Source organism: Castanea sativa, chromosome 1, assembly GCF_040712315.1.
Source record: "Castanea sativa cultivar Marrone di Chiusa Pesio chromosome 1, ASM4071231v1".
NCBI lineage: Eukaryota > Viridiplantae > Streptophyta > Magnoliopsida > Fagales > Fagaceae > Castanea > Castanea sativa.
Genome location: NC_134013.1, coordinates 59213120 through 59226913, shown reverse-complemented (window position 1 = coordinate 59226913; position 13794 = coordinate 59213120). Strand labels below are relative to the sequence as shown.

Below are 13794 nucleotides of genomic sequence, written 5' to 3'. Positions count from 1 at the left end.
AGCTTCATTATGAAGGTCAAGGCACAACTCTGGAAAGACTAATGGTTAAAGGGGGAAACCCTGAATCTTCGAGGTACACCGGTGTTAGAAAAATACCAAAAGAAAAGGCTGTCACCACCACATTAAAGATTCTGCACCTACCTCCCTGGCCGCATTAATGGGGAAGTGACTCCTGAACAGTAGAACTGAAACTTCTGGTCACTATTCAAAGGTACTAAGAAAATAAATATCTAGGGGAGAGGGGGTTGGAGCAACACGTGGATAAAGTATCAGAAAAAGAATTATTTAAGGGGGATGAACGCCAGAGAAAGGGGGCGCGGTCGGTAACAAAGAAAGAAATTAAGAATTGTAACTTCTAAGAGAGAAAGAGAAATAATACAGAAGTAGTCCTCGGCTTACGTCCGAGGAGGTCTATTTGCAATTATCATTTGTTATTTACAAGTGTTTGTAACTTTTAGCCTGTTATCAAGTTCTCAATACCTCTAACCTAGATTGGAAGCCCACACTCTACAAATTTTATTGTTTAAGGCTCATTGGGCCTGAGCCCGTGATTGTCTTTGGGTCCAGGTGCAATTGTGCACTTACAATATATAAATTTTTAGTTAAATTGTAAATTGTGCTCCTAAAATTTAGGAGTATTTGAATTTTACGCTCTGAAATTTTATTTCGTTTATATCAATAGCTCTTCTGTCTAAAATTTTCATTCAGTGTCACATAAATTTATCATTCTTCTTTAGTTTGTCAAAATGAAATGATGTCATATCATTTTTGTAGCCTAAAAAAAATAATTAATTAAAAATGACTTGGCATAATAAAAATAAAGCTTTAGGTGATATATGTTCATAATATAGTTTTAAAAATATTAAATTTCGATCATTTATGATTTTTAACCAAAATATCATTATTCACATGAGCTATACTTAAGGTTTGCCTAATTAGTAAAAATATTTTAATGTGAATCATAAGTGAAAATTTGGAATTTAAAGAAGTAAATGACTTATTCATGTGCAAAAAATATTTTTCTTAAAAAATCTAATACATGTTGAAAAACACATGTTTATATCGCATACAAAACATATGCAGCGGAAAAATAAACGGATCTACTTCATTTGCAATTAATAACATGCACTATGTAAATTTCAGAATTCAACAACAAGAAAACGTACCTTTGTGCGGTGAAATTTAAAACTGAAGATCAGAAGTACTTGGGAACACTTTTAATCTTCATTCCAATTTCACTAACTCTCAAAAAGTGTGGTCTCTCAATCAGTTTCCAAAGGAGAATTAGAGATTGTGGCTTACATTCACACATACACACACTTTCACAATAATGTTGTTACTTACATAAAATTTTGTATGTTTCTCCATTTGTACTTAACTAATTATCTAATTGAGCTAGCCTCTTGGGCTTTTCCAATTGGGCTTAAGTATGTGGTTTGGAGTGGGACCAAAAGGGACCAATAAGACACTAGCTCCAATGGGCCTTGGGCTTTTCTGTCAACTTTTGACAAGTCCAAAGTTACCATTAACTATATCTAATACTGCTATATAAATACAATTGCACTCTAGGCCTTATTTATAAATTATATCTCAAAACTTTATTGTACATGCAACCCCTTCATAAAATATTCGTAGTAATACAAAGTCATGAAAGTAGACTGCCACTTTGAAGATTACTACATCTTAATTCCTTGAGTACCCGGTTTAATCCTTTAAGTTATTCATCATATATTTATGAAATCCAATTCCATAAATATATACTTTAGTAACTCCTTACTAAATTGGTTAAGCTAACTCTCTGAATAACCAAACTCATTAAACTTATCTCAAGGGAATATTTATATCTCCGTTAAGAGATTATGAATTTCATCTTGAGAATATATGTTCTATCAACACTAAATGTGGCTGCCCAACATACCGAAATTTTGATCGTGACTTTAGATCCTACTCCTGATATATCAAAGCAACCTACACCTCATGATCATGTCCATTATTCTCTCAAGATTAAGAGTTCATGTAAATAGAAGTCGTGAGATTTATTATTCATTTGACAGTCATTAGGAGAATAATAAATCTTATAGCGGTCCAGTTTAATATGTTTTAAGTTTTAACTCTTAAAACATATCAACATACCAACCAGAAATCTCCACTTCCATGATCAAAACAAATCATCTTAGTTGATATGTTATAGTCTTCGCAGATGAAATGCCCAATTTCATCACTGACTATGAACTAAAATTCTAAATTTACAAAGAACTTGTGATTTATATCTTCTGTGACTTTTCACATAAATCACATACTATGCATCTCATGGACTATATGATAATGTCCCGATATTCATGTTACCATTATTTTTAGATAATAATAAAATAACTTTATTATCACAACATTAATGTCATACATAGTATCATACAATAGGATTTAAGGGCACAAATCCTAATAAGCTCCCACTTGCCCTAGAGACTATTGTGCACTAATCTAACTCCCATCTCCTCCAAAAGTGACTCAAAAGTCTTTTGGGGCAAATTTTTGGTAAGAGATCTACTAGATTCTTTGCACTATCAATTTTTGCTACTACTACATCTCTACGAGCAACAATGTCTCGAATGATGTGGTACTTTCTCTCTATGTGCTTTCCTTTCTTGTGATTTTTTGGATTGTGCAACCGCTCCACTATTGTCGCAGAACAATGTGATAGGAACTTGCTCAACTCTCACAATACCAAGATCATAAAGGAATTTCTTGAGCCAAACAGTTTCCTTTGCTGCTTTACAAGCAGCAACATATTCAGCTTTCATGGTGGAGTCAGTAATACAAGATTGCTTAACACTCCTTCAACTTATGGCTCCACCTCCCAAGGTGAAAACACAATCTGAAGTGGACTTTCTGAAATCTAGATCTGACTGAAAAATCTAAATCTGTATAGCCAATGGGTATCAAATCCTCACTATGGTAAACAACCATATAATTTCTTGTTCTTCTTAGATACTTGAGAATATGTTTTATAGCTTGTCAATGTTTAAGTCCTGGATTTGATTGATATCGACTGACCATGCCCACTGAATAACAGATATCCGGCCTAGTACATAGTATGACATACATGAGACTTCCCACTGCAGAAGCATAAGGAACTTCTCTCATTGTATTTTCTTCCTTAAGAGTCTTAGGCCTTTGGTCATCAGACAGAGGAATTTCATGTCTAAAATGACGTAATCATTTCTTGGAGTTTTGCATGCTAAACCGTTCTAGAACCTTATCTATGTATCTAGCTTATGATAAACCTAACATCTTATTCTTATGATCTCGCCAAAGCTTGATCCCTAGAATAAAATTAGTCTCACCCAAGTCCTTTATATCAAATTGGCTTGACAACCAAACTTTTACCGATGACATTACTCCTACATCATTCCTAATGAGTAGAATATCATCAACATAAAGTACTAGAAACATTACTACTTTATCTTGATGTCTTTTGTACACACATAGTTCATATAAATTTTGTTCAAAACCAAAGGACTTGATTGCTTGATCAAATCTAATGTCTCATGACCTTGATGCTTGCTTAAGTCCATAAATGGACATTTTCAACTTGCATACCATATGCTCTTGGTTCTTTGCTATGAAACATTTCGGTTGCATCATATAGATTTTTTCTTCAAGATTGTCATTGAGAAATGCAGTCTTGACATCCATTTGCCAAATTTCATAATCATAATGAGCAACAATGGATAAGAGAATTTTGATAGATTTAAGCATGGCTACTAGCGAAAAAGTTTCATCATAGTTAATACCTTATTTTTGTGTATACATTTTCGCTACTGGTCTTGCTTTAAAGGTTTCATCCTTTCCATCTAACCATCTCTTCCTCTTGCAAACCCATTTGCAACCAACAGGTTTAATGCTGTTAAACGCCTTTACAAGATCCCAAACTTGATTGGTATACATAGAATCTAATTCAGATTTCATAACTTGGACCCAATGATATGCATTTATATCATTCATTGCCTCTTCATAAGTGTAGGGATCCGATTCAGCCTCTTTTGAGATAGCTTTATAAGTTTCTCCTAAACCTATAAATCTTATAGGAGGCCGAACAATTCTCCCACTACGACGAGGCACCTGTGTATTAGACATCTAAATTCTAATGCAATAGAATAATCCTCTGATTCGATCTTCTTAGAAAAGTCTTCAATTCAAGTATTGCGTTGATGTAGTCTTGACTCGAACACAAGATGTCCTCCACTTGGATTGGAAAGGAGATTGAAAGATTTTTGGAATGAAATTGTGATGAATCTCTGGCTATGTACTCGTTAAAGATTTCTTGTCCTTTGCGTTCTTCATGTTCTTTGTGGGTTCTTCAAATTTTCTTAATCTTCGAAGATTTGTGGTGGAAGTTCTTTGGGGCTTTAAAGCTTGAATCTGATGATGTTTCAATAGATCAAAGGCTTTGAAGTTTTTGGAGGCTTTGAAACTTGATTCTAGTAGAACTTTGATACTTGGAAGAATGATTTGGATGAATGTCCTTCGTCTTCGAAGATTTGTAGTGAAATTTTTTTGGGGCTTTGGAGGCTTGGATCTGTAGAGTTTTACTAATTTGTAGTTTCTTGGTGTTTATGGAGGATTTTGAACTTGATTCCATTGAGTTTTGAGATCTAGAAGGATGACATGAATGCTTTTGCTTCAAATTTTCTTCGTATTCGAAGGTTGAAGTTCTTGATGTTCTTGGAGGCTTTTGAGCTTCATTCCAACAGAACTTCAAGACTTTTGAATGTTTCTGAATCCCCCCATAAGGCTAAGAATGGTCTTTATTTGTATGAGTCTTGGAGAGGTGTGATCACATGTGATTGACTTGTTCTCTAAGGGATACATGGCATTATTTGATTAGTCAAAGTGTTCTAAATTAAAATAACACATGAGAGTATTTAATTTGACTGCTTATGTCATTTAAATTAACATGTGTCGACGTGCAATTAACCCTTAAGTATTCTTTGCAATTTTTTGTTTAGAAACACTTGGAAGATTTCCATTGGTCTCTAAATAATGATAGTGGAACCCACTAAGTAGCATGTGGCGCTTTGTGATTGGTTGTAAATTTTTCACTTTTACGGTAACATTTAGAACTTAGTTTGTCTAGTTGTTTAGTCTAGAAATATCTAATTAAACAAGATATATGAAGTTCAACACATTTGAAAACTCAAGAAATTAGAAAAAAAATATAAGTACAAAAAAGAATCACTTATCTCGACTAATCGAGATTCATGCAAATCTGAATTCTCACTTTCTTTCTCAGCCATTGGATCTAGGGTTTTGATGGAACTTACAAATATTTAAACGAAAACCCTAGAGCATGTTTTTAATATTCAAGAGGGTAGTGTTTTGTACGTAGATCTAGAGATTTTTCACACCCTTTTGGAGCTATAGCTGGAACCCTTGTGCAAACAACAAATCTAATTATAAAGTAAAGTTGTTGCATCAAGTCAACCACAGCTAATGATATAAATCTTTGAGTGGAGATTTCAAAGTCACAAACTGGAGAGTTTGTGTGCAACAGTTTCACAGTAAAAGAGTCTGTGGATTTGGAGTTGCGTGTAGTCACGTGAGTAAGTACTACATAAGGTAGTAGTAGGTTTAAGGTTAAGTCTATTAAATAAACTTATATTCTATTAGTGAAATGTTGCATTGAGGATTGTTTAGATTAAATCCTTCCTAGGTCATCATTCTAGGTGTTCATGTGAGTTGTGAATGTTTGATATTTGTTTAAATTAGGTCTATTGCATAATTAATCTTAATAATTATTTGGCTAAGATTTGATAAAATTTGACTCAGTTGGGGTGTAAAACCCTAAGGGGTTGTTTGGTAAGAGACTAAGAGTATTTAAAAATATATATTTTTGTTTTACAATCCATAAAATAGTGGGTCCCACACTTGAATTTATTGTTTGGTTAATATTTTCTAAATACAGTTTTCAAAAAATTGTATTCTATTTTCCTGATTTAAAACAAGATTTTGAAAATGGCTTAGATGGTGGTTTTAGGATACAGAAAATGTTTTCAATGACATAGTTGTAAATAAATTAAAAACAATGGACTCCACATATTTGTTCAAACTCGTTTATCTCTTAAATTTAGGAGTTTATCTTTACCACAAAAAGAATTCTCATACTTTAAATTTGAAATTTATTGTTAAAAAAAAAAAAAAGTGATGAGCTCTGTTCCTTTATCATTGTCTCCAAAAAAAAGTAATCTACAGATTCTACACGTTACTTTTTGTAAATATATTTTTTAAACCTCAAAAATAGAAATGGTCTTTCAAACAATTATTTTTATTTTTAGTATTTTAAAAATTGTTTTTAAAAGTGAGAGCCAAACACGTAACATATAAAAATTATTATCTGAAAACTAGTTTCAAGTTCAATTTTTAAAAAATTGTTTTTACATTATTTTGAAAACAAAATAAAAAATCCTCTTATCAATCAGCTCTAACATGTTTGTTGCTTATAAATTTTGCAATCTCCCCCTAAAGCAAATCCTAGTTTCATCATTGCTCATATCTGCAGTTTGAACCACTCTCTCCTTCCTAGCTTCATCATTGCTCATGTTCGCCGTTTTAACGTATCTCTCCTTCCCTTTACCGTCTAACTAAAATGAAAGGACGAAAAGAATATTTTATTAAAGCTAGCTGAAAAGATGTGATTATGATTGACAATCGCCGAAAGCCAAAGGATTTCTTATTGGTTTGGTGTCATCCAAAAGCTTATAAATTACGATGTTCTTCTCGAAAATTATAATTAATTGAATTAGATCTTTGAACACTGCTCCTTCAAGAGTAGAGAAGGCTGAAGCATGTTGTCGAGAAACTAAATGGGCCACTACTTTTAAGATTTGGTTGAAAATTTGGTCATTATGATTCGCACAATGGAGTTTTCGACTTCAGATAAAGACCCAATAGTTTAGAGCCCGTAGTTCTACACTCTCACTAAGAGCGATCCTAATATTCCTAGCACAACCCCCAACCCAAAAACTTTGCAAGTCTCGGATAAGCCCGGCTCTCCCACTAGCTAAGCCCCAAAAACTTTGCAAGTATCTATCGAATGCTGCTAAAACTATGTTGATCCTATATATTAACATTATTGTTAGGATGTTGCCGAAATACTGCTGATCCTGTTGACACTACTGTACTGTTATGAGTCCCTCCAAAATACCACTAATATCCTGCTGACACTACTATATATCCTTTGTGCCCTCGCCAGATAACGCCAAACTCTGGTTTTTGAAATGCAGAATCTTGGTTTTCTTCTGGTTTTACTCATAAAAAACCTTTTCAAATTGGTTTCGTAAATGGAACTATGGTTTTTTGATTTGCACGTAAAAAAAACTTTTCAAAGTGTAAAACCATGGTTTCTGGTTTTCCACATTAAAAAAAAAAAAAAAAAAAAAACTATTTCAAAATACTTTCCTCAAACATAACCCCTTTGGCGAACGAGAATACAAACGATGTCCCCATTGTGTAGTCCCGTTTAGTTCAAAACCTCGTAAAGCCGACATACCAGTATACCACATATCACTCACCACAAAATGAAGGAATCTTGATGATGACTAGGACCCAATCCAACACATGGTCATTTAGACTAAAAAATCATAAGGCCTTTTGTTATACACAGAGAAAACAATATCTTATCACTGATGAGTTGGGGTGTGGCAGACAAGTATGCAATCAGCGTAAAAATTAATACATGTTTATTGTTTATATTTTTCCCTTTTTGTTTTATGTTTTCCTATTCGCTTTTCTTTATTTGAAATGACCATTTTTCAGCGGGAACTGAATAATTAGCTGAACAATGAAGTATTTGTTAGGGTTTAACGCCATAGTTGTCACAAAATTAATAAATTTTAAGCCAAATAAATAAATAATTTTTATGCTCTGCAATGAAATAATTAACACAGTATTCATAGCACATATTACAAATGACACGATATTGATGACCTAAGAAAACTAATAAAACAACTGTTTGACGACGAAAATAGTCAAATATCACATTTTTGCAAACTATGTTGCAATCTATCACTATTTCGAAAATATGTAGAGATTTATCACTTTTTGAGTACTCGAGCGTAGCAAAATCGAGTTTTCAATGATATTCGAGTTTATGGAACTTGAGTATCATGGAAAAAAATTTCAAATTTTTTATGGTACTCAAGTTCATGGAACTCAAGTACCATAAAAAATTTTCAAATTTTTTTTAGTACATTTTTTCAAAGAACTTGAGTTTTTAGAACTTGAGTTTCAAGGTAAATTCGAGTTTTAAAAAAGGTGGTACATCCTTACATATTTCCAAAACAGTGGTATATTACTAATTTTTTCGAAAAACAATGGTAGTGGGCCATTTTTGCCACTGTTTCACAGTAAAAAAACCTAGGGGATTTAAACTAAACGATTCTCAAGGCAACAAATTAACTAGAATAGAATTGAAATTTATACAATAGACTTAACCTTAAATCTACTGTTACCTCATTTAGTATTTATTGGCGTGACTGCATGTAGCTAGCTTCGAGATCCACATAATTTTCTTTTTTAGATTGTTGCACCTGAACTTTCTTGTTTGTGACTCAAATGGTTGAGAGAATTTATCAAATCTACCCGAGTCTCGATTGGTCGAGACATGCAGTTCAACCATTCGAGTTAAGTGATTCTGGACTTGTTAAGCAGCCGTTGAAATGTAGCACAACATTTTCTACTTGTTCTTCTACTGTTTTGAACCTGATTTGTCTGGATCAAATATAATCCGATGTAGATCTATCTAGACAAACTAAGTTCTAAACTGTTGCATATTTGTTCATGGTTTCCAATCTAAAAATATGGAATTTTCGGTATCAATCTACTTGTGCCATGAATACAGTTTTGGTTAAAAGATTCCATAACTCAATAGGTTGTAGTAATTTATTTTACGAAACAGAATCTTAGAAGTAGAGCGTGGATTTTATTTATTTATTTCATTTTTGCTTCAATTACGTAGTTTATCAGTGAATTCTTGAGATCCATGATGTCAAAAGTTCAATCATCCAGAAGCATTACGACGTAAAGTCTTCTTTGTTCTTTTCAGATAAACGTATAGAGGAGATTATTAGTACATGTTTCCTTTGAAGACCCTTCATAAATCTCATCAAGTAGTTAACATACAAATGGCTGGTCCCCAATCTCTCAAGAAAAACTCTGCTTCAGGGCCACTGAATAAATAATTTGACTAATAGAGGATTGGAGGATGGGCAACACATCTCCATGCTTACGACACGGCTAAATGCCACCCAAAATATTATATTTTAATTTAATGGGGAACTCTAATAAGAAAAGTCTGATAAAACTCTGCATCTTCGTCTTAGTAATATCATATCAAGCATTTTTCACTGTGATCGTTGAAACTTTTATAAGATCATGTAGTTTCTGTAGCTTTTGAGATTTGATACCTTTCGTATTAATAAATAGTTTATGTTAGCATCAATACCTATATATATAAGCAAAGTAGTCTTAAAAAGTTTAGTTTAACCAATTAAACAATGCCCCGACATTCTAAATATGCTACTTACATAAGCATAAATTACTATTTGTGGGATATAGGTGACTCATCCAGGTAGTCTCCTTTTGCAAATATAGATATACATCACCCAAATTGGAATCTAGCTAGAAGGTAGAACCTTCTTTATTTTATGTTTATTTAATGAAAAAATTTGTGTATTGATCATAGTTAATGTTCCTTAAATCCCCTTTTAAGATTTAGCTACGTGGCTATTTAATTAAAAAATACATTTTTATCCATGTGAAAAAATCCACATAACATAATCTTAAAAAAAGATCCTAAAGAATAACATCTAAGCACAAGACCTAAGTCTTTTTTTATTTAATAGGACTCACAGTAATCAATAAACTCAAAGTCATGCAATTAAGGCTTATGTATATCAACAAATGGTACACAACAATTGGAGCAAGAGCCGTTTTCGACTATTTATCAACAACCCATTAGCATTTTTTTTAAAAAAAAATTTTAAAATCTAACCCTTAACAACATAGCTATTAGCTAGTGTTGAGTTACGGAATTAAAATTTCAAAAATATTGGCATTGAAGACTTGTGTAGTACTGTCCCTAGGATTTAGAAGACGCACTTGTATCATTCTAATTGGCTATAAGAAATAAAATAATAAAACCGAGCTGGTTAGCACCATGGCTATAGTAAGTTAGTAACACATGGGTTCATGTTAGAGGGTGAAGGGTCATTGTCGATATAAAGAATTCAGGCAAAAATATTCGATTCAAGATTTTGTCCTAGTGAGATCAACAATGTAATATATAAAAATGTAAATGTGACTTATCAAGGATGCAATATAAGGTAATCCTATTGTGCATATTGTGTCATACAATTTGAAAACAAGGTACGTAGGAAGTGAAGCTGAATTTTGATGGCAACAATGATAGGTTGGGGAATGCAAGAACAAGGGTGGAGGAAGGGGCCTTGGACTCCTGAAGAGGATAAATTACTTAGTGAATATGTAAGCTTACATGGGGAGGGAAGATGGAGCTCTGTGGGTAGATCTGCAGGTATTAATATATACTACTATTGCTATGTTTGGGGATAGGAGAATAGTAACAAAATAAAAATAAAAACCCTTTGAATTCTTTGAGCTTCTCTAGCTGATCAAGTAATTCACAATTAAATACCTCTTTTCCAAAAATTTGGTTTTGGCTATATATGCTTCTTTTTGGGGGGCTTGAAGAGGAGCTTTGAGTCCTTTGTTAGACATGCTTACAGGCTTTTATATACTTTATCTCAACAATAAGGTTAATTTACCTTTTTTTTTTTTTTAATAATTTAAATTTCAGGTCTCAATAGGAGTGGGAAGAGTTGCAGGCTTAGGTGGGTGAATTATCTCAGGCCTGGTCTCAAGAGAGGCCAGTTAACTCCTCAGGAGGAAGGCATCATTATTGAACTACATGCTATCTGGGGCAACAAGTAATGCACCTCTCTCTCTCTCAGTTATATTATGAATACTACAAATTTTACTGTATAAGTTATAAACTAATATATCACTAATCACAAAAAACAAAAAAAAATATAATTATTTATGATGCTATTGAAGTCCTTCAGTCACTTCTATTACTACATCACTTTATAAACTTTTTAAGCTCCGTTTAGATTGGCGTTTGCGTCTTGCGTTTCCATGTTTTTGCCCTTTTTTTTTCAGTGCCTTTTGTACTGTTCATGGGACATAAACAATGCATTAAGACAAGTGAACAATATTCTTTTATGTAAACAGTAACCTATAAATTATTTTTTAATTGCTTTTAGCAATAAATTTTCAATTTTCAGCAAAATAAATGGTATCCAAACACACACTTATAGTAAATTTAGCATGCTTCTAAATTAATTCTATGCCAACATAGGTGGTCAACCATTGCTAGATACTTGCCTGGGAGAACAGACAATGAGATAAAAAACTACTGGAGAACCCATTTCAAGAAGAAAGAAAAATCCTCTCAGAAGCAAGAAAAGCGCAAACAGCAAATTCTAAAACAAAAACAACAACAGCAGCAGCTACAGATACAACTAAAGCAACAGCAACAAGTGCAGCAACCTCAAGAACATGACATAAAAACCGTCTTTTCTCAAGCAGAGACAAGCACTGAGGAAATGAGTGAGACTCATGGAATTAGGCAACAGATGGTTCCGAAGAACCCAAATTCGGAGGACCAGTGCATGCCTAAGATGTATCAAGATTTTGCATCCTGGTTCGACACAATCGGAGATGATGGGCTACCAAGTGGCCTGTGGAACTTCGCTGATGATTACACAGTGGCATGGATGAGACAAGTCTGTGCAACAAATTAACTAGCCATCCATGCAGAATCAATCTAAGAAAATTATTTTTTTCTTGTGGAAGGGATTCCAATAGTTTCCGAAGTGGAGGCTATTAAACAGGCCAAAGGCTGGTTAAACATATGATATATAAAGTCTCTCTCTGTGGCAATATGTATCTAGCATTATTCTAGCCTATTCCTTCTGGGCTCCTTTTCATCTCTCTCTCTCTCTCTCTCTCTCTCTCTCATATGTACACTGCTCTCCAAATTTTGTCTTATAGGACTTCAGTGGAGAATGAGGAATTCTAAACCCTATAGATTCTAATTCCTTCATTTTTATTTATTTATGAAAGATTCTAATTCCTACATACCTCCAAGCAAAGAGGAAATATTATGTTGAATCCACAGATTAATATATAGAAGTAAGTGGCACAAACAGGCATAAGTCCTATTTCTTAGTTTATGCATAATGGTCTGTGTCTTCAAATAAGCGAGAAATTAGCTCACGTATATCACAGTCTCCTAGATGTATGCCATGTGACTGCAAATACGTGTGTTATAACTTTGCTCAATTTGATATGGTTAACATGTGTTGACAGAAAAGAAAATAGAGAAGAAAGAATAGAGGTTATTTACTATGAAAAAAGCTATATATATATAATTACATTATTTTTGTATATTTTTCATGCTTGCAAAATTTCAAGATGATAACAAATTAATAGTCATGACATTAATCAATTGTTAAAATTCAAAATTTTGTAGTTTAAAATAATGCATAAAAGATGAGTTTATGGATTAAATGATAAATAGTATCCGATTGATATGAAAATTGGCCTGCATATTAAGAACATATAGAACATATAATTCAATAGTTGGATTTTCAAAATATTAATTTAATAAAAGTTATTGAGTGGTGTAACATTGCTTAGAGTTACACCAGGTGTAACTTGAACCCAACTCTCTCTCTCTCTCTCTCTCTATATATAGTATTTGGAAAAATAGTGGGAATAGCTTGTTTGCTTAACAAAATAATATAATAAGCATTTTCGAGAGTCTAGCTCAAGATGTTCATATTTACTCAATTAGATTGAAACTGTGGTTAATTGGGATATGCCAACTAATGTAAGTGAAGTTAGGAGTTTCTTGGGTCTTGCAAGTTATTATAGAAGGTCAACTAGTAGAAGAATTTTCCCGCATTACAGCTCCTTTGACATAGCTAACTCAGAAAAAATGCTACATTTGAGTGGAAGAAAGAGCATGAGCGAAGCTTTTGAGAGCTAAAGCAACGATTAGTCGCAGCTCCAATGTTAACTATCCCTTCGGGTGTTGGGGGTTTTTGTCATGTATAGTCACACTTCTCTCTAGGGACTCAACATGATAACATTGTAACTTTTATGCCTCTTGCCAATTGAAGAATTATGAATAAATTACTTCATTTATGACTTGGAGTTGGTTGCAGTTGTGTTTGTATTAAAAATTTGGAAGCATGAGAGATGCGAGATATTTTTCACAGATCATAAGAATTTAAAGTATCTACTTACCCAAAATGAGTTAAAGTATCTACTTACCCAAAAAGGGTTAAAATGAGGCAACAAAGATGTGTCAAATTGACTAAAGACTATGACTACTCTATTAACTATCATCTTGGTAAGGCTAATATATGTTTGTATGATGCACTTAGTAGAGAGTCTTCAAGATTTTCAGCTGCTTTGCTAACCATTCAAAGACAAATAATTATTGATTTAGAAAGAATGGAGATCGAAGTTGTGATAGTCCAGTACTTTAGGGCTTGCTTGGCTAGTTTGAGCAAACAACTAACTTGGGTTGAGAAAATTAAATTATCGTATATTGACAATTCACATTTGATGAAAATTATAGATGAGGCGCTTAAAGGAAAGAAACCTGAGTTTACTCTCAGGTTGAGAAAATTAAATTGTCGCATATTAACG

General features: G+C 33.1%; 1 protein-coding gene across 1 annotated transcript; it reads left to right on the top strand.

Annotated features, from left to right (window-relative positions):
* Window positions 1-10425: 10425 nt before the first annotated feature.
* Window positions 10426-12247, top strand: LOC142622603 (uncharacterized). Its single transcript, XM_075796119.1, has 3 exons — window positions 10426-10588; window positions 10871-11000; window positions 11432-12247. Exons 1-3 carry the CDS (start codon window positions 10450-10452, stop codon window positions 11874-11876), a joined length of 714 nt encoding a protein of 237 aa, XP_075652234.1. The 5' UTR covers window positions 10426-10449; the 3' UTR covers window positions 11877-12247.
* The last annotated feature ends 1547 nt before the right edge of the window (window positions 12248-13794 follow it).

Excerpts from the sequence above, each read along its gene's own strand:
- LOC142622603 (XM_075796119.1), top strand. The coding sequence starts at position 10,450 with ATGGCAACAATGATAGGTTGGGGAATGCAAGAACAAGGGTGGAGGAAG. Across the intron at positions 10,589-10,870 it reads CTCTGTGGGTAGATCTGCAG|GTCTCAATAGGAGTGGGAAG; the intron begins GTATTAATATAT and ends TTTAAATTTCAG. Across the intron at positions 11,001-11,431 it reads CATGCTATCTGGGGCAACAA|GTGGTCAACCATTGCTAGAT; the intron begins GTAATGCACCTC and ends ATGCCAACATAG.